This window comes from Herpailurus yagouaroundi, unplaced genomic scaffold (assembly GCF_014898765.1).
Source record: "Herpailurus yagouaroundi ecotype Mexico unplaced genomic scaffold, PumYag 100, whole genome shotgun sequence".
Taxonomy (NCBI): domain Eukaryota; kingdom Metazoa; phylum Chordata; class Mammalia; order Carnivora; family Felidae; genus Herpailurus; species Herpailurus yagouaroundi.
This window is the reverse complement of record NW_024412391.1, coordinates 62436052-62456034: the sequence shown is the minus strand read 5'-3', so window position 1 is coordinate 62456034 and position 19983 is coordinate 62436052. Positions and strand designations below refer to the sequence as shown.

The following is a 19983-nucleotide window of genomic DNA, read 5'->3' as shown; positions in this document are numbered from 1 at the left end:
TGACTTTAACAATAGCCACACTGTTTTGGGGTATAGGTAATGCTTTGGGGGTTAGGGAATGCGTGGTGAGGCCAAGCCGTAGACAGGGAGCATTGTATGGGCTGAATGTCTAGGCAGAGTTTTCCATTAAAGGACTTTAGTTATTATAACAGATTATTTAAGACCACCTCTCTTAAAGTAACTCACAGTTTATGTACTAGTTTTCTCATTCTTTTCTTTTCTTTTTTCTGCCTGAATCGGAAGTGTACTTCAGAGTGACACATTAGGGCAGAAACTGAACTTTGTTCCTTCTGATACACTGATGAAGTCCGCCATTTATTTCATGATAATAAAGCTATCGTTCTAGGCTAGCCTTCTTTAGCTGGGGTTGCCCTGGATTTCTGGCCCTCAACAGCAAAGAAGCATCTTTAACCCACGAGACAGGCAGACAGTTCGTGATTGCAGTATTACAGTGCTCATTCCAAACTCAGCTTTTTAAGGGGCCTGGAATGGGAACACCTGCTTTGTGTTTCTTTGTTGTTGTTGGAAACAAAGTGGCAAGAGGACAGGAGAGGAACCAAATTAACCCTTGCTGCTGCCTTTCATCCTCTAGTCCTCCCTAGCCCGAAATCTTAAGCTCTCCCAGGCCCGAGCTACCATCATAGGTTGTTGGATATAGCCCCTCAATTAGCCCTTATGGTTTTGGCTGAAGACAAAGAATTCTCGACTAGGTTTTTTTGTGTAATAGGATTAACATGTGCTTTAAAATTATATTTTTAAAAAGTAAATAAAATACTGCATTTATATGGATAGTCAATCTCAATTATAAATATTAAAGGTTCTGTAGACCAGGCTTCAAGAGAAGAAACCCAGTGTTTGAAGATTCTAAAGAGAGATGTCCCAACAATTCTGGAACAAGTGTTTATAATCTGGATATGTGGTAGCCCCTCATTACATTGGCATATTCAAGAATTACCAAATTCCATCTGAGCCGTTAAATTTACTGTCCTAGCAGGGCCCTGGTGAGGGGCATATCACTCTGGTGGACAGCAGGCACTAAGGTTCAAGTCACCTGGTTAATGGTAAGTCCTCAGTGCTTTCTGAATGAAAGGTGAAATGGAAAAGAAAAGCCCAGGCTTTTTAAAAAATATCTTTTCATATTTACCTTTGATCAAGGATCTACCTGTACGCTCTTCTGAAGCTAAGCATTTAAGGAGGAAGTCCAGAAATAAAATGTCCATATTTTCCACTAGAATTGTTTTTTTTTTTATTATGATAACGGGGGTGGGGAGTAAATTCTCAAAAGAAAACAGTATTATTGTCAGAAATATGAATGTGCTTCAGTGACTCATTCCTGGAAAAGAGCCTGGGTATATAGACAGATTTTTTTAAAAACTATATTTGTCTTAGGTATTTAAAGTCTCAGGAAGTTTAGTTTTGGCTCAAAACACTGGGGAAAAAATAATACTGGACAGTGCACTAGTAGTATTTGAATAACTTATAGTAGCAACAGAATAGATCCATCCAACCAGGAAGTCAGAGGGCAAGGGAAAAGCTTACAGAATCAATTTCTCCCTGGAAATAAAAGCATCAAGTTCCACCTTATAGTAAACAGAGGGTCTTTAAGTGCTTGTGCGTGAGTGTCTGTGTGGATGTGTTGAGGGAATGGTTGTTACTTGAAGGCTCGCCTAGGTGAGTGGCCTGTGACCCGCTTCCACATCTACAGAGTGGGGAAGGAAAGAAATGTGATGATTTCCGATCCTTGGCCCTGCCCCAATCCCAAAACTGCTAGAGATTCAAGAATGAATGAGAGGTAAAAAATGAGAGAACCAGAGGCAACTTGTCAATAATAATGTGCATGCTGTGTGTGGAGATGTACAGAACTACATATGTGTGAATATATTTCCACCTTACACACATACATATATACATACATATGCGCACACGCGCTCACACACACACACACACACACACACACACTGCAATCACATGGCATAAAATATATGTACATTGTATAAGGAACTTGGTAATTCAGTTAGGACTCCAAGCAGTAATCATAGCCTTATCGCCACTTTGTGTGTGTGTATACATGGAATGGCTCATAAGATTTTAAGAGATTTTTTTAATGTAAGTATTTCTACTAAATGCACTTATCCTTCTACATGTTTATATATTTTGGTAAAATTGATTTATTAGATACTTGGTATTTTAGTAAGATAAAGTTTCCTCAAATGTTTAGTTAATGCTTTGATGTCAAGATTGCACATTGCTGAGTTGAACCTCAGAAACGTAGGCAGCTTTGGGCATTTTCCACTACGGACCGCAGTCTCTTGGCTAAAAATTATACCTGTGTTCTTGTGCATTCGCTCATGCTCTTCGATGACGTACTTGGTAGCTATGATGCTTAAGCCACTAACTACGGCTCTCTGATGGCAGTGTTGCCATCACACGGTCATTTCTTTACTTTTTTTTTGTGGAGCGATGGCATGGTTAGGTCATTGCCAAATATAATGCAAGTGGATATGAGCGTGCGTATGTTGTTGGAAGGTGTGCCCTTCTCTTTCTTTCAGCTGCTTTATCCACATACCCAGGTTTTCTGCTAAGGATGTAACCGTTCATCCATGAAAGAACAATTGGCCAAAAATAGTTAAATTACCTTGACAAGTGGGAATTAACAGGCACTCCAACTAGATGACACCTACCAACAACATCAGGTTTAGTTAGTGCTTTGCAAAACCCCTTAAGTATATGTGTGTATATGTTTTCCTTAATATTATTTATGGTTATCACAAGCATTGCTTTTGTATTTTTTAATGGTGTCGCAGCTAAGCCACTTGTACGTCTGCTACATATCACTAACAAAACCAGCCAGCTGAAAAGAGAAACAAGAGAGAACGAATTCTATTCCATTTTTAGAAGTTGATTTATTTTAATCTTTCTTTATATATCACTAAAGGAAAAGAGTTGGTTGAAAATCATTTTGCGTCCGATAAGTATGGATAGCATGCTATCTGAAACTTTTAATTTGTACATTTTGGTGTCTGATCATTTGCATGGAAGAGACAATATAGTGCCACGTCTGAATTGTTCTCTTGTGCTTGGTTAATATGTACTTCTCTAGATTGTTCCGTTTCAAACGACATTTCTTACTCTTTGGTTTTCAGAGGTGTTCAAAGCAAACTATCACAATGGTCCTCTGTTTTCTGACCAATCTAAAAATACCTGTGATTACATTTAATTTGTCAGTGTAAATAAATCTCTTGCCAATGAGTATTATTGTTGTCAGACAACGAATGCAATAAAAAGAGAAATACGGATATCTGTCAGAGTAATTCTTTTTTTCTCTTCCATTTTCACCTTCAACTAAAACAAGCCTTGACTGGGTAAACCTGTATTAACTGTCAAAATATATCTATCAATCAAGAGCAAAAGTGCACGTTTTCCATGGAAATGAAACTAAAAATAAGTTTGAGCCCCAGAACAGTGTAAATTGGCAGCTAGAATTACATTTGAAAGCATAGTTCTGGAACTGGGCATAAAGTGAAAGATGCTGCACTAGAAGCTTCCTCGGCCAGCTTCCGGTTCCTGCCACGGCTGCACCAGCGCCCTTTCTGACGCCTGTCAGCCAGGAGAGGTCTGTGACAAGTGCATTAAAGGGCTGGCCTCACACAGCATGGCGCAAGCTCAGAGTCAGCCCATCCCACAGGACGGGGTTCTTTGCTGCGATGTTACTTCGAAAACCTTAAAAGTTCTGGAGATTTGAACATAGCAAATGAGGGACATTAATTTCTCTCTCTTTCTCTCGTACACACACGAACCATAATTGATCTGTGACTAAACCTTTGGCAGTGCAAAAAAATAAGTGAATTTTAGGCCGGCTTGTCTTCCTCAAGGTCTGCTATGAAATTCCTCACTGAGGGGAGGCGTGTGTCCCTTTTTGGCTGAGCCTGAGTATATGCTGTGTCACACAGGATAGCCTTCTTTCTTTTTTAGGGGGTAGGTTGGGGACAGAATTTGCTTATTCTGTCAAGAACAAGAAGAGAGAACAGAGTATGGTTACTTCACTGATGATATCAAACAACTCTTTTTTTTTTATTTTTATTTATTTATTTATTTATTTTTTATTTATTTTTGGGACAGAGAGAGACAGAGCATGAACGGGGGAGGGGCAGAGAGAGAGGGAGACACAGAATCGGAAACAGGCTCCAGGCTCCGAGCCATCCGCCCAGAGCCCGACGCGGGGCTCGAACTCACGGACCGCGAGATCGTGACCTGGCTGAAGTCGGACGCTTAACCGACTGCGCCACCCAGGCGCCCCCAAACAACTCTTTTTAAAAGAAGCGTGGGCTTTTTCAGCATACGTACAACAGCCATTGATAGTTTCAAAAAGAGTATTTCAGGAAATCCAGCTTTGAGGGCTGTAAACAGCATCACTGAATAATTGAGCACTCGTAGGGCACATGATCTTATGCTCACTGAAATCGTGACTAAAATAACTCTAATCCGATATGAGAAAAAGTGTTCTCCAGGCCAAACAAAATGTTCCCGTTTATGACTCTAAGTTAACATGTTGGCACTTCTCAATTTTTCAGCCAGCCGTTTTTCCCAAACTACCAGACCGTCATCGTGGCAAGTGCCCTAGAACTTTGTTTGTAATGTGACTGCTGTAGCATCCCAGGGAAATCATCCATCCTGTCAAAGGAGATAGATAAATGAAGCTAGGTAACCTTTCCATCCCAGCTTTTACAAGAAAATGACAAAATCATCTTTTCTTCCGAGTCATGTCCCTCAGAAGATAGGCCAAGGCTGTTGATTTTTTTATTATCGTTATTATTATTTTTTTTACCTTTCTATTGTTTTCTTCTTAGCCTCCACTGCAAGTTACAATAGGAAGAAAGAGGAAAAAAAAACTACCAACTGCCACCACCACTTCTAACAACAATCTCGTCTTTGGGGGGCATTTGGCTTTACCCAAATCGATTATGGGCTTCATTCTGTATCCACTCATGGATGCAAACAAACTTCTTATTTTCACTGGGTCAAAGAAACTGCAATGTCCAATTGATGCTGAGATAACAGACACTCGTGTGACAATACTCCCAAGAATGTTAAGATGCTCCTTCATGTCATTGCTAAGGGAGAATTGAATAAATCAAAGGAAAAGGAAAAATAGGGTCACTCAGATTTATGTTTACTGAGAAAGTCATCCACAGTAGGGGCAATGGAAGTCAGACTGGGCCAGTATGTCCGATGGCTTTGCAGAGGAAGTTTGCGTGCAGCTGAGGGAAACTGGTGCACATCTAGTTTTCCAGCAGGTGAACCGGAGCCCCTTGAGTGAGGACTAGAGTTAATGACGATACATGAGATCATCCTGCTCCTGTATTCTCTGAACAAGACTCAGCGAGGCAGGGATAAGCTCATGTGCTCTCAGGGAACACATGCTTCAGGGAGAGTGCATTTGGATCCCATACCGTTAAATTATTGAAGACCTGACCACTGACACAGCAATTTCAGCCATTTTATTGAAAAGGACTTTTTTATTGGTCAGTGAGGTTTTCAAATATTGCTAGACTGATTTGCTATCATACCCTCCAAAAAGTCTTCTGCATTGATTCCGTTCCCAGCTAACCAGCGCTTTCCTCCTTCCAGATGTCTGAGTTCGGGGTCAGTGGTCACTGTTCAGATCAGATGGCTGTGGCCCCTGAGATGGGGCCAACAGCTGAAATGGGCTCACAGTATCCACGGCACGGGTGCAAACCGACCCACTAGAGCTCACAATACAGAGCTTTCTGGAACACTGTGCCAATCAGCAGTTTCCCTTTGTACACAGAGGCAACAGTACTTCCTTGCAAAACTGTACCGTTTTCTGCATAAACACGGGTAACTTTGGGTTCTTCTGTTAAAATGTTCTGGATTCGGATCACCTGTCAAAGAAATAACGGTAGCTTAATATTTCTTTTTAAGTCACTCAAAATTAATTTTAAATAAGGGTCATGTCTTCACATGAAGAAGCCTGCAGGTAAATCATATTTTGTTGCCAAATTACCCTTTATATAAGACATCAGTTTCCCCACTGGCAAAACGACAGATTTTAATCAGGCGACTTGGAACAGAGAGACACATAGGACTACCTAGACTAGGCAAGAAACAGAAGTGAGTAAGTAGCACAGTCTGGGTGTGAGACATTAGGGAGTATTAGGGACTATGGCAAATGAGGAGGGAGGCTGTTAGTAACGGATTACTGCCATGCTAGAATTCGGGCCAGTTTTTTGTGTTTTCAGAAAAGCTAGGAATTTGGTCTTTAAATTCTGGCAATTAAAAAAAAAAAACATATCTCTGTACCATACACATCTGCTCCTCTGAACTAAAGTTTCCAACTCTAAATGTATAAGATTTTATAAGTTCAGTTTCCTTCATTTATTGAGCAGAAATATGATTGTGTCGATCACAACAGTGTGGTAGCATGCTAAGCTGACCACACGTAATAGCCAATATGTGACCACTTTGGTCAATAAAACAGCGATTTCATATAATTCACACTGTGTAAAGAGCACCCTGTGAGGCAGGGGCCCAGGGTCATGTTTTGGATCTTCTACTTACTATTTGTTCCTCATTTGTAGAACGAGGTGTGTGGGACGAGATTTTCTTTTCAGCTCTAACTTCGTATTATTCTTAAGACTTTAGGATAAAATACAGTGACTAGAAGAAAGGATGCCTACATACAAAAACACCAAATGTGGCGGACTAGGATGGCCAGTGCCTATATACAAAGGGTTCAAGGGAGCAGTAACAAGGACCTCTTTAAAACAGCAGGCCCCAAGGACAGACGTGTTAGTTACTAGGAAATAGGTGATGATGCGTCTTGGCTTAGGTAAGCCTCTTTTTAATAAAACTAAATCATCCTTCTATGGGGCAGTGCATTGGTTAATGGATTGTTATTACTTTTTGCTATTTCTTACCAAATCCATCATTAGAAAGGGAGTATTTTTTCCAGAGCTGCAAACCAAGTCCATGCTGTAGCAAGTGACCCAAGTTCAAATGAGCTAACAAGCAAGAACAAATTAGAATCTAACATTCTGCTCCGTTCTGAACGGTGAACACACCACAGCATACATGTCAGTTCTGTTAAACATACCATATAGCAATCCTAATGGCTAAGAGGTAGCAAAAGGCACAAAGGACTGCCATTAAACATAATCACAATTGTCCTGTAAGCCTGGAGATAAAGAGTATGAAGAGCCGTAAAGTAACTGGAAACAAACATTTGGTTTTGGGCTTTTTTTAAATCTAAGAAACATGGGATTAAAAAAAACTTTTTTTTGGTGGGTGGGAATGAGAACGACTCTTACAACTAGGCTTTAAAAAGAATACATAGCAATAAACTATGCCAAAAGTTATATTGGTTATTTGATGTAAATAACAAGTATAATTAATACATACTGAAAAACTCAAAATAGATAACTCTAGATGAGTCATAGTAAATGCCTATGGCAAAGTGAGTTTCAGATTCTTGTTTGCACTGCCAAAATAGTCCACTGAATAAAGACCATGAACATGAATGGGGTCTTTGGGCACCATAACTAAGATGGAAGGAAAGGTCTTTTAAACCGAAATGACTGATTTTTTTTTCCCATTCCACAGGGATGGTTTAGAGAGGATGGCCATTTGCACATTAGGGCTCGTGCATTGTATACTGACACATAGAAAGAGGGGGTTGAAAGGGAGAGCAGGTAACAAAGAAATGATTAGACCATAGCAAGAAGGTACGTTAGATTTTTTTAAAGTATTGTGAATACTCAAATTGGAGAAACTCACTGTTGATGAACTCCAGTCCAGTGCTGGCTACCCTAATCCAGCCCTCCGCTCTGCTCAGACTTGTACAAAAGCCTACTGTGAAGGCTCCCCCTGCTCTCTAGCTCTGAGTCAAGATCGACCAAGGAGTAGCAGCATGGTAATGGGAGGACTGAGAGCGAGCTGGCGTACTTGTTCCAGGCTTCCTCCTTGTAGGGACCCTCCTCTGCGTCCCCCAACTGGGGGGCCTCTCCACACACAGCTCTCCTCTTGTTCTGGCATCTGGTAACCATTTCCTGCCTCCCTTGCTAGCCCTGGGGTGATGCATTATCTTCTGTTCATTTCCCTATGTGCGCCCACACCTTTGTATAGCGTGCCCTTATTAAATCCCCTCAAATTACCCCATTTAAATGTACCATCTGTCTCCTGCCTAGACTCTAACTAAAATGCCTCCCAAAGTCAAACTCTTTTTTATATCTCATCATTTGGATCATCTATCCATGTCCCTCCTTATATTTGCACATATAATTGAGATTTATGTTTTCAACCGAGAAACAGCGGGGAATAGGTTGCTGATCAGATTCATTTTTCAAACCAACCTCTGATGCAGGAGGATTCTCCGGGTCATAGAAGAAGATTCTCATGCCATTAGGATGGCATCCAACCCAAAGGTCCCCTGTCACAGGATCCACGGATATGTTATCCACGAGTGTGTTAAAGTCCAGGGACTTCCAGATTAAAACCAAGGAGAGAAGGAAGGACAGAAAGTGGAAAAAAAAAATGAGAGGTGATGGAACAATATGTCAGGGAAAGCCATCGTCTTGTTCTCTGTCACCACACTGTTGGTTCCAGGACACAATTCTTTCCCATTTCAGTACAGCTCAGGGAATTCCTCTAGCTTTCCATCTATGCTAGCATTTAATCAGTTTCCAGGACAGATGAGGGAAGGGGAAAATGCAGAAAGCCAAGACGGATTGTTAGAAGTCAGATGAAACCATTGGGACTAACATCTGTGCATGAACCTAAAACTGAAAGGAAGAAAAAGTTTTAAGTGCTGCATAAAACAGTTCCTTCTAAAACGGCATGTGCAAATGATATTTTTACAAGCATTCAGAAAACAACCAGGAAATGTAGATTCATTTTTGAGGAGCACGTCAATGAAATGTAGGCTCTTCTTTAATGGCTAATCATAGGCTGTGCAGCCAGAGGAGAAATGATCACCCAGGGTCTAATTTTTGCCTTGGAGTTGGGAAAAAGTTTCTTCTTTAGTTTCCTGATGTTATTCAACTCCCTGCTCTTCTGCTGTTTATTTTCTAAATATAAGTTGCGAGCATGTGATGACTGCACAGATTGCCGTCGAAGCTTTGTACCAGGATCATAAATAATACCAATGATTCTTAATTCCACCATTCATCATCTTGGCTGCCTTCTACTGGGGAGAAATCACATCTATTTGTTTACCTCTAACTCTCAGTTGGAGAAGTAATATCTACCGTGTACCTCAAACAGAGGCCAGCATACCTCAGCGCCCAGAGACCGTGTCATAACTGGTGGTGACTCATTGCAAAGGCCAGAGTGTGGGCAGGCGGCTAGGGCAAACCAGCGCTGCCCTGCCCCGTGCTTCCTTCCTCCTCAAAATGACAGCTATCCCCACATGCCCATGAAGGGACTGGAGGGCTCCCATGTCACAGCAGAGTCTCCATGCAGAGCCATCATTCATTCCTACCCTGGAGGCAAGCAAGGTCGGCCAAAGGAGGCGGCCAAGCAAACATCCTCTGGCCAAAATCAGCCCTGGGCCTTCTCTGCCCCCCACCGCCAAACCCCCATCTATCACAGTGTCAGACATTCTATGCTGATACAGTCATTTCGTTAGATGAGGAAAATGTTGGTCTCAGGGCTCTGCTATTATCTTTGGGAGGAGTAACTGCCGAACTGGTGAATTCCATGGCAGTCGAAAGCCTACAGAGATGTAAACTGGGGGTGAGAGAAGAGAAGGACACCAAAGCCTGGGGGCCCCGTTCATTTGACACACGGTTACTGAGCTCCCTCCATGTGCTCTACAAGAAGCTCAGCTCCTGGAGCATGCGTCAGGAAGTGGCAGGCCTGGCTCCTGCCAAGGGGGGGGGGGGGGGGTGGGGGCGCAGGGAGACCCTTTGGGGCCCAGCAATGAACTCTTGCCTTGCAAATCTGTAATTCCTAGCTAGATTAACTCACTACAGTGCACACAATGTACACATTTCATGCTTCCACAAAGCCAAGTGGAAAATTTGACATTCTTTGATAAAGGAAACTTAATAAATTATTCTCATTGGGAAAAACTGTGTTCTCTGTTAACATCCCGATTTTTAGAGAACTGGAGTGCATCAGAGTGGGACCCATTCATCGGCTGTGTCTTGAAATCTTTTTTTTCCTTTCTGTGAAGGAGGAGATAATTCCTTTTTTTTTTTTTTTTTTTTTTTTTTTTTTTAAGTAGGCTCCAGGCCCAGCATGGAGTCCAACATGGGGCTTGAACTCAGGACCCTGAGATCAAGACCTGAGCTGAGATCAAGAGTCACACTCTTAACTGACTGAGCCATCCAGGCACCCTGAGATTATTTTTATTGTGGTAAAATATGCATAACATGAAATTTGTCATTTTAACCATTTTAAAGGGTACAACTCAGTGACATTAGTGCCCTCACAATGCTGTGCAACCATTACCCCTATCCATTTCCAGAAACCTCTATCATCCCAGACAGAAACTCTGCACCCGATAGCACCGTATTCCCCCCTCTACCATCCCCTAATAACCTCTATTCCACTTTCTGTCTATGAATTGGTCTATTCTAGGAACCTCATAAAAGTGAAATCACACAATACTTGTCCTTTTGTGCCAGGCTTACTTTGCTTAGCATAAGGTCTTCAAAGTTCATCCATGTTGGAGCACGTATTAGTACTCTTTTTTAAGGCTGAATAATATTCCATTGTATGTCTATCCCACATTTTGACAGGACATAGACCACCCACAGCTCATCACAAATTTTAAGATCAGTCTCCTTTCATTTATCAAATTTCTTGACACTCCAGGTGTTAATTAATTACCCACTCTGAATTAATATGATCCTTCAAAAGAAAGAATAACATTACAGTCACAGGGGGAGCCTCAACTGAATTGTAATGTCAGGAGGTGGGCATTACCTATTGCCAAAAGTGGGTGTCAACCCTGAAATACGCCCTTTGCAGGACGAGCACCTTTATCATTCTGTGTTGAATATATATACTAGATAGGGCTCTAGTCTTACAACATTCTTTAACTTTCAATTTATAGAAGTACCTATTGTTATAACCACAATCTGTTTTTATTCCCTCGGCCAGTATGAGTGTATGAAATTCCACTTTACGTCAGCTAATACCAAATGGGCTATGCCAATGATTTTTAATGTCTAACATGATGCTCCATTTGATAAAGTTTTGAGGTAATTTACTCAGAGCAAAGCCTGTCATGACAGTACCTTGGATGTACTGACAGGAACAGTTCCACAAAGCATGGTGACAATGCTTTATGCCATGGGCGGTTATGGCAAGAGACAAATGTCTTTTTTGTAAGGGACAAGGGACTACTTCTTTAATGCTCCACTTTGCTGTTACTTTCTCTTTCCTCTCCTTTGTGTTTTTACCTCTTTTGACCCAAAACTTCAGACCAGATCATAATTGGTAGGGGAAGAAGATAAACCCCTGAAGTGTACCAGCCCTATCATATTAATTGAACATTTGTTGAGTGCCTACCACGTGTTGGTGAACTCTTCCAGGAACAAATAGAAAATTACCTGTCCTTCTGGAACTTACACCCTAGTAGAAGAGGCAGACAGTTGAGAAGATAAATAAAATACAGAGTATTTTACTTATAAAATATAAGTTAAATATATAGTATTAGTAATAAATGTTGAAGGGAAAATGAAGCTATAAGGAGAAAGGAAGTATAAGTGTGTATGTGTGCGCGTGTGTGTGTGTATGTGTGTGTGTGTTGGAGGAGGTCATCAAGAGGACGTGACCACCAGTTGATCCTCAAGCTGGGCCCAGGCAATCAGAGGCTCCTTAACCCCTCCCCTGTCCTTGGGATGTACATTCTGCCCACTGTTTCCACAGTGGGAAGTGTTCCAAGGACATAGCCTTGAGAGAGTAATGTGTTATTGAGACCATCTGGACAGTGTATGTGGCTGAATCCAGTTAAGGCCTCTATATAAACTTTAAAGATTCTGGCGGATGGGTGTGGAGATCTACTTGTCCTAAGGCTGTTCAAAACAAGCCTCGTATGTAAGTTCCCTTGTTTATTAAACCTGCCACCTGCCAGTCTGTCTGCCTTCTTCTTTTATCTCTCCTTGCCCCCCTATTTGGGCAAAAACATGGATTAACTTAGAGGATTTTATGCTAAGTAAAATAAGTCCAACAGAGAAAGACAAATACCACATAATTTCACTTACATGTGAAATCTAAAAAAAACAAAACAAATGAAGAAACAGCAAAAACAGACTCATAAACACAGAGAACAAATTGGTGGTTGCCAGAGGGGAATGGGGTGAGCGGACAGCAAAATAGGCGAAGAAGGTTAAGAGGAACAAACTTCAGGTATAAAATCAATAAGTCATAAAAATGAAAAATATAGTCAATAATACTGTAATACCATTGTATGGTGACAGATGATGCCTACATTTGTGATGAGCATGGAGTCATGTGCAGAATTCTCAATCACTAGATTGTACACATGAAACTAATAACGTCGTATGTCAACAATACATCAATAATATGTTTTTTAAATAAATGGATTTAATTTTTAAAAAAAAGAAAGCCAGAAGAAGAGTTGAGATCAGAGAAAGACATGTGGGTGTCCCCTACTCTGTAGCTTTGGAGCTGGCAGACAAGGTGAGAGAGCAGGATGGTCATTTGAAGACCTTGTGTGACGCTTGGCAAAGCTAGGAGGGCGCAAGCTGCGGCGGATTAAGGTCCAAGTGCTGTGACAAAGTGTGATTGGAACTCTAGGAGGCGGAGCCCTGGAAAAGTGAGGATAGTGAAAAGGAGGATGCTGTGGTGATTGACAGTGGAACGAACAAAATGCCCCGTGCTGTCCAACCCCTAAAACAAAGGAAAGCAACAGCACCACGACAACCCCAGCTAGTGGGGCAGCCTCCAACTGAGCGAAACGATTCACCAAGAGAGAATGTACTCCCAGTGAGCTTATTGATACAGCTGCCAAGTTCCAGCAAAGAGCCAGGAAAAGTATCCTGACATGGTTAGTGCACCTAAGGGATACAGGGAGGCAGTTGGGGGGGGGGGGGGGGGGGGGGGGGGGAGATGACATTTCTCTGACTGGGCAGGAAGCAGAGAAAATGAGCAATATCAGCACATACGCTGCTGTCTAGTAGCACCTGGAAGGAGCTCAAAGGCTCAAAGTACTCACTCCATTACAGATTAGACTACTGTAGCTTGCAGTGAGGTTTGGCTCAATAAGGGGCACCTACCTGGGCATGTGGACTCCTGAAAATCTATAGAGGAGGAACAACAATCTTAGGGAACTGGGAATGAGACAGGCAATCTCCGCCTCTGTGTTTGAAGGCCCTGATTAGGCCACATTCACTGCAAGAATGAGAGCTAGGATACTCCACTCCATCCCCAACACCCGTTATGGGACACTCGTGTCCATGTTGAGCCCAGTTGTGAGACAAGACATTTATAATGTTGGGCAATCCATTGTTGATCTGGGGAAAACTGACAAGTCCTAGGAATGGCTGTGGGAAAGACTTGAGACAGAGAAGTCACCCATAAAAACAAAAGGCTATCCCAAATGACTGTAAAGGTCCAGTAAAAATAACCCGGAAGCAAATGTGGTTTAACCGGATTGCTGCAGGGACCCCACATGAATGGAAGGACTGACAACTCAGCACTGTACTCATTGGCCTGTGGAAAGCCATCAAACCTGAACAACAATTCAGACCTGCTCCGTCTGCCCCTTCCCATCCCTGATTCCCTGCCTGCTCCTACAGAAGCTTTGGGAACACAGTCCTATTTGGGGTGAGTTCCTCCTGTACCCCAGGGATAGATGTAGGCCAGGACTGCCTGGAAGTGAGGGCAGTTGGGGACCATCAGAGGCCTCAAGCTGAACACACTACTCACTGGTCCTCCAGAAGTAACCGGTGGATATTAGATCCAAATGTACTCTAATACCTGGTAAGCCTGAGAAGTTTTCAGCATCATCAATGGTTACACAGAACAAATGGTTATGGTTAAGAAAGTTTTTTGACACTACAAATTTAGTGTTCCCCTCTACTCCAAGAATATGAGGTTTCTGTCTCTCCAATACCAGAGATCATATTGGGCATTGACATCCTACAAAGTGAAACTGCAAACCTCTATCTGTGAAGTCCGGACCTGGGTTGTAGTGATCAAACCCGTGTTGGAAGGAAACACCCACTGGGAACCAGTAGGCCTGTCACCCTTGGGGAAAATGGTAACTGTCAAACAGTATAAATTGCTCCAGAGCATAAGGAGATAGAAGAAACCATCCAAGAACACGCTGCAGGACATTCTCCAAGCTTTCCTGGAACAGCTGCAAGAGAGAGAATGGGCCACAAACCCACAAAAAATCAAGGCCCAGGAACTGCCATAAACTTTTTGGGAGTCATTTGGTTAGGCAGACACATGTTCCAGAAGCTGTGATTGATAAGATGCAAGCTTAACAATCCCTAAGAACCTGAAAGAGGTACAAATCTTTGTGGGTATTTTGGGGTTTGGGAGAACTTTTTTTCCCCATCTGGCACCGTGTCTCTGTCCCTTATATGGACTGATTAAAAAAAGGACATGTGTGGGTCTGTGGATAAGGGCAACAAGTCACCTTTGAGAAGACAAAAGTACTAGTGAAAGCTTAGGGTATTAAAGCTCTGGGCATCTCCCAAGCAGGGCTACCGTTTGAGTTAGGTGGGTCTGTGACTCCAGAAGGTATGAAGTGGGTACTGGGCTGGAGATCACAGGAAGACAGAGTTCCCCGAGGATTTTGGGCCCAGCTCTGGAAGGGGACAGAAACTCCATATACCCCATAGGGCAACAGTTCCCAGCAGTGTATACAGTGCTGCTCCAGGTGGAGCCTCTTGGGAAGGAAGAGTATGTCAAAGTAAGAATTTTTCTTCCTTTCAAGGGGTGGGTTGAGAATATGTTCCACTGACTTATCTCAGTGGAGATAAGTGGGTTTGGCCACGGCTCAAACCCCCATGTTGGCCAAGTGGCATTCCTATCTGCTGCAGAGGAGCACTCTATCCACCAGCCCACTGTCTCTAGAAATGAGGGCGCTACTGGGCCCTGTAGAGTATGTAGATCCTAAAGATGCACCACCCCTCCCAGGCCCCATTCCTGTGGCAGCCCCAACAGCCTGCAGAGAGGGAGTGGGGGATGGATCTAGTCAAGGGAATCCATCCAGGGGCGCTGCAGTTTCTATTCAGCCCGACACTGACACCATCTGGATGGAAGCGGAAAGAAACCGCAGCCCTGACAAGGGGCCGTTTGGTGATGACTCATGAGCCCTGACCGTTAACCCTTTGTATTTACAGTTGGGCTGTTCTAAAGGGATTCATCCTATGGCTTGGACAATGGCAAAGTGAAAGGTGAACAATCATGAGTAAGCCCTGGTGGGGTCAGGATACATGGAAAAATATTTGAGCCTGCCTGCAAGAACCTGAGACAGTCAGTCCTCACTGGCTTCCACATCTCAGCTCACAAGGGACTGAAACCCTTTGGCAATCAGGAAGCCGATGTCCTGGCTTGGGTATAAGCACTAGCAACTAACACTTTCGTAGATACAGAGATTGGGTGCATTAAAAAAGTAGCCATCCCAGTGCCCTGGTGGGAGGGTATATCTCCAAGGAGGCTCCATTGCCCTCAAAATACAGAGACTTAGTCAATCCAGTAGCAGCATGCCCTTTATGTTTTAAACAGCACCCAAGGCAACTGCCAAAGAAGTCTGAGGCCATCCGCTGGGATTGGCAGATTGACTGCATTAGCCTTTTGCCTGTGAGTGCGGTTCTAAATATGCCTTGGTTTGTGTGGACACCACATCTGGCCTAAACCAAGCTTTCCCTCGTCATCATGGCTACCACCATCAGGGGATTAGAGTAGCTGAGTAATATGGATGAATACCATCATTGAATAGACAGTGATTGGGGGTCACATTTCAAAAGTCATCATGTGCAAAACTGGGCAAAATAACACAACATTGAATGGAAGTTCCATCTTCCCTATAACCCACAAATAGCAAGAGTGGTAGGAAGGAAAAATGGAATATTAAAGCAGCAAATGAAATTACTAACAAGTAAAACCACCTTGGCCGGGTGGACTATATATCTTTGAATGATCGACCAGTAGGGCCCTGTTTCTCCAGATGCCAGACTAGGGACCCCTACCAAGGCACCCAATACTGAAAGGGTCCAGAAGTCATGAGAAGCAGCCATTGTGCCAACTCTCTCCATGGATCAAGGAACTATGCTGCTGAAAACACCAAGCCCCATCATGCCTGAGCAAAGCATTATCTACTGGAATTTGCAATGAGATGTCCCTCCAGGATGGGCGACTTACTTTGTATAGGATGGGTGAAGGGGAACTACTCAGGCTGCCCTGGATCCCACCGTCCTGCTGTAGGCTGGACCTGTTGAAATGCGCTGTATCTGAAAGAGGGGAAAGGGTAGGGGTCCTAGTCTGGCATATCCTGCTCCCAGTCCACCTCCTCATGCCTGACGGTGCTGCCTTCCCTGGCCAACATGTATGGTATACACCACATGGTCAAATGCCTAAAGCTGCAGCCACATTAACATCTAAGGATGAGGCCACAAGTGTCATTCTTAAAGAAGGGGACGGTCTCCATGTAAGTTCCTACTAAATGTCTATTTTTTTTGGCCTGAAAACTTCTGCTGTTTCTGTAGTGTACAGTCACAGAATGGGCACCCGAGGAAAATACCTTTCTACAGTGGACCACTCATATGCCTGACAAAAAAAAAATCAATTCAATTGTCAGCTATGTGGAGAGCTGCCCTTCTCTTGCTGGTCAGGATTGCCATAGTAGGTATCACCATGCTGGGGAGGGGATCCAAAAGCCCTAAAGTAGTACATTAAGAAACAGCAAGTTAGGAGTAGTACTTTCAATCCATCTGATATTACCAATACTAATCCAGAAAACCAGCTTATGGCACACACTATCAGTAACACTGGGCATGGGCATTCTTTTTCTGTCAAACTACACAGGCACCCCATCAAACTGCTGACTGAAGAATCCTAGAAATACCATCATTGAAGCTAGGGGTGGCTATGCTCAGATTTGAGATGGGTTTATGTGAGTTACCAGGGCTACAGACAGTGGAACCCCCAGATACCCCTATGTTGGGAACAGAAAAATCATTCTAAACAGAACCAACCCAATCGTACCAGGAATGTATCCATGGGATGGATATCGCTCGTACCGTATAATTATTCTATCATATTAAAGGATGGCAACTACTTTGGTGCTGACAGGTCACACTGCCCAGGTACTGATTGGGTGGCCACAAGTGGGGCCCAGTGCTCATGTGGCCCCAATCTTGGGTCATGGCTTCTACCTATGTGGTTGGGGCCCTACACTCTGTGTTTTTCCTGGACGTGCGGGAGAGTCCACCCCACCATAACAACTGCCAAGCTCCCTCCCCTCCAGGCCAGGTGGGCACACTCTATTTCCACTGGCATGATCAGTTGGCCGCTGGCTTTGTTCCCTCCATTGTCCTGGAGGGTGTTAGAGCACACATCAAAGCCCCTACCAGATTGATCCAGCAAGCCTTAAATGATAACAAAGCCTGTCTGTACTGAACGTTGAAATGTCTCTAATGATAAAAGCTGTCATCCAAAATAGGATGGCCTCGAACACTATCACCACCTCTTTGCCATTATCCAAACAGAATGTTGTGTGTCCATACCTGAGGAGTCTGCTAATGTGTCATCTTTATTAAATCACATAAGGACACAAGTGAATACCCTGACTGATTTGACCCTCAGCTCAGGGAACTTAATAAATCAGTGGTTCAGATTTGGGGGCTCTTGGAGGAAGAAATTGCCACTGATTTGGGGAATCATGGCCTTACTTTGTGTTTACTCTTGCCTGTACCGATATTGTTGCTATAGTATCTGCCTCCAGTGTAGCCAGATAGCCACTAAACAAGCTGCACACATGCTATCGAAACCCCTTGCTGACTGCCCTGGGCACATTGCAAAAGAGGGGCGTGGATGAGATTGTAAAAGCTATCACAAGGGATGGAGTGTTGGAGCAGGTCATTGAGAGGACATGACCACTGGTTGACCCTCAAGCTGGACCTGGACAATTGAAAGCTACTCATCCTCTTCCCTGCCCTTGAAATGTACATTCTGCCACTGTTTGCACAGTGGGAACCATTCCAAGGGCACAGCCTCGACAGAGGTAGGTGTTGTAGAGCCCATCTGGATGGTACCTGTGACTGAGCCCCATTAAGGCCTCTATATAAACTTTTAAGATTCTGGCAAGCAGGTGTGGAGAGAAACTCATCTTGCAGCTGCCTAAGACGAGCCAAGTAAATAAGTTCCCTTGTTTATTAAACCTGCCATCAACCGATCTGGAGTGGTCTGCCTCTTTCTTGGTCTCTTCTTGTCCTCCATGTAGAGCCAGGTGGGTTCGGGTTGCACCAGGAAGCCCCTGAGGTTGCAAACTAATGGTGTATGTGTGTAGCAAGGCGAGCAGAGTCACAAGCTTAGATTAGGTGGCCAGGGAATGCCTTGCTGAAGGGACATTTTAGTGAAAACTGGAAGGATATGAATGAAAGAGCCACAGAGATCTGGAAGAAGATGCTCTGAGCAGAAGGAACAAGTGTCCCACCTGAGGCAGGTCCCTTGCTGAGCTCAGGAACCTTCGAGATCAAGAGGGGGAAGCACTGAGACAAAGGTTGCAAAGTGATGGACTGCTGGGGCATGCGGTGGTCACTGGGAGTACTTTATATTTTATGGGGCTTTATATGTATATTACTTATAATTATTGTGGAGAGCGCTGTCATATGAAATACCAGTTGAGGCCATTTCCTTGCTGTTCCATCAACACGGAGGAAAAAATAAAAGGGAGAGAGAGAAAGGGGAGGGAGAAGAGGAGGGGAGAAAGGAGGGAGGAGAGGAAGGGAAGGGGAACTGAGCTATACAACGCCCAACTGAAAATTCACGAGGGCAGAAGGAATCAAAGTTTCATAGGTGGATGTTTGGTTTGCTGCTTCCCACTCTGCCGCCAAATGAAAGTGAACAACAAACACACACGGTGCTATTGACTCTTAATAGAGAAGTGAAAAATTGGTTCTCACCCACTCCAATTAGACAATCCTTTTTTGCTCACTTTTAATTTCACAAATCAATTAGAATCTAATTATCACTCTGCAAACTTATAGTGTTAATACATCTTACCTTCAATGGAGTTAGAGTCCAATTAGCGTGCTTTTCATACACATGAATCTTATGAGCCAGCAATTCAGCTATATAGACATACCTTCAAAGAAGAAAGAGCGACATCAAAGCACTTGAAGTAACGCAACTCAAAAGGTTATGGTGAAGTTGTAATAACTCTTCCTAAGAAAAAACTTTGCTTAGAGACCGGAAAACAGGGCCCATCTCAAAGCACACCAAGTTCTGAAAAAAAACCTCAATGAGTTTATAGTACACAAAAGAGTTTTAATTTCTGAAAAGTTATTTCTAAAGATAAGAACTTAGTTGTCCCTGACTAGAAGGGAAGACACTTGGTCCTAGTACCAGCTCTTAACATCTGGGAGCAAAATGTATTATACTACTTCTCTTAGTTTGTCAATAGAGTGACAAACCCCAGATTCTGCATTTCAGAGGATAATGGGTTCTCTCAGGCAGGCTGCAGGAAAGCCCCTTGACCATCAGGCTCTTGTTTTAGGCCAGAGAAAGCATGAGAGAAGACAAGATGCTCAGCTTGGATCTGAGAGAAGTCTTCCTCCCCTCTTCCCCTGAGTCTGGTCCTGACCCTGTTCATTTAGTATTTTGCACACAGTGCAATGCCACACTCATCACAGAGACCTGTGGTCAATGCACCCCAGAGCAAAAAGAGAAGTAATGATTTATTATCTGTTATTTTGGAAAACCAGGAAGTGCTATAAATAACTGAAAGCTGTCCATGATGTTTCCTCTAATTATGTTACT

General features: G+C 43.2%; 1 protein-coding gene across 2 annotated transcripts in view; it reads right to left on the bottom strand.

Annotated features, from left to right (window-relative positions):
* Nucleotides 1–5149: 5149 nt before the first annotated feature.
* PON1 (paraoxonase 1) overlaps nt 5150–19983 on the bottom strand; it is a 35308-nt gene continuing 20474 nt past the window's right edge. The window contains exons 7-9 of one of the 2 annotated variants that reach the window (XM_040472617.1): nt 19228–19309; nt 8370–8498; nt 5150–5903 (exon numbers count right to left, since the gene is read on the bottom strand). In XM_040472617.1, the coding sequence (XP_040328551.1) occupies nt 5745–5903; nt 8370–8498; nt 19228–19309 (370 nt within the window). In that variant the 3' untranslated portion in view covers nt 5150–5744. The remainder of the gene's footprint in view (nt 5904–8369; nt 8499–19227; nt 19310–19983) is intronic. The other variant, XM_040472618.1, reaches the window with a different exon arrangement.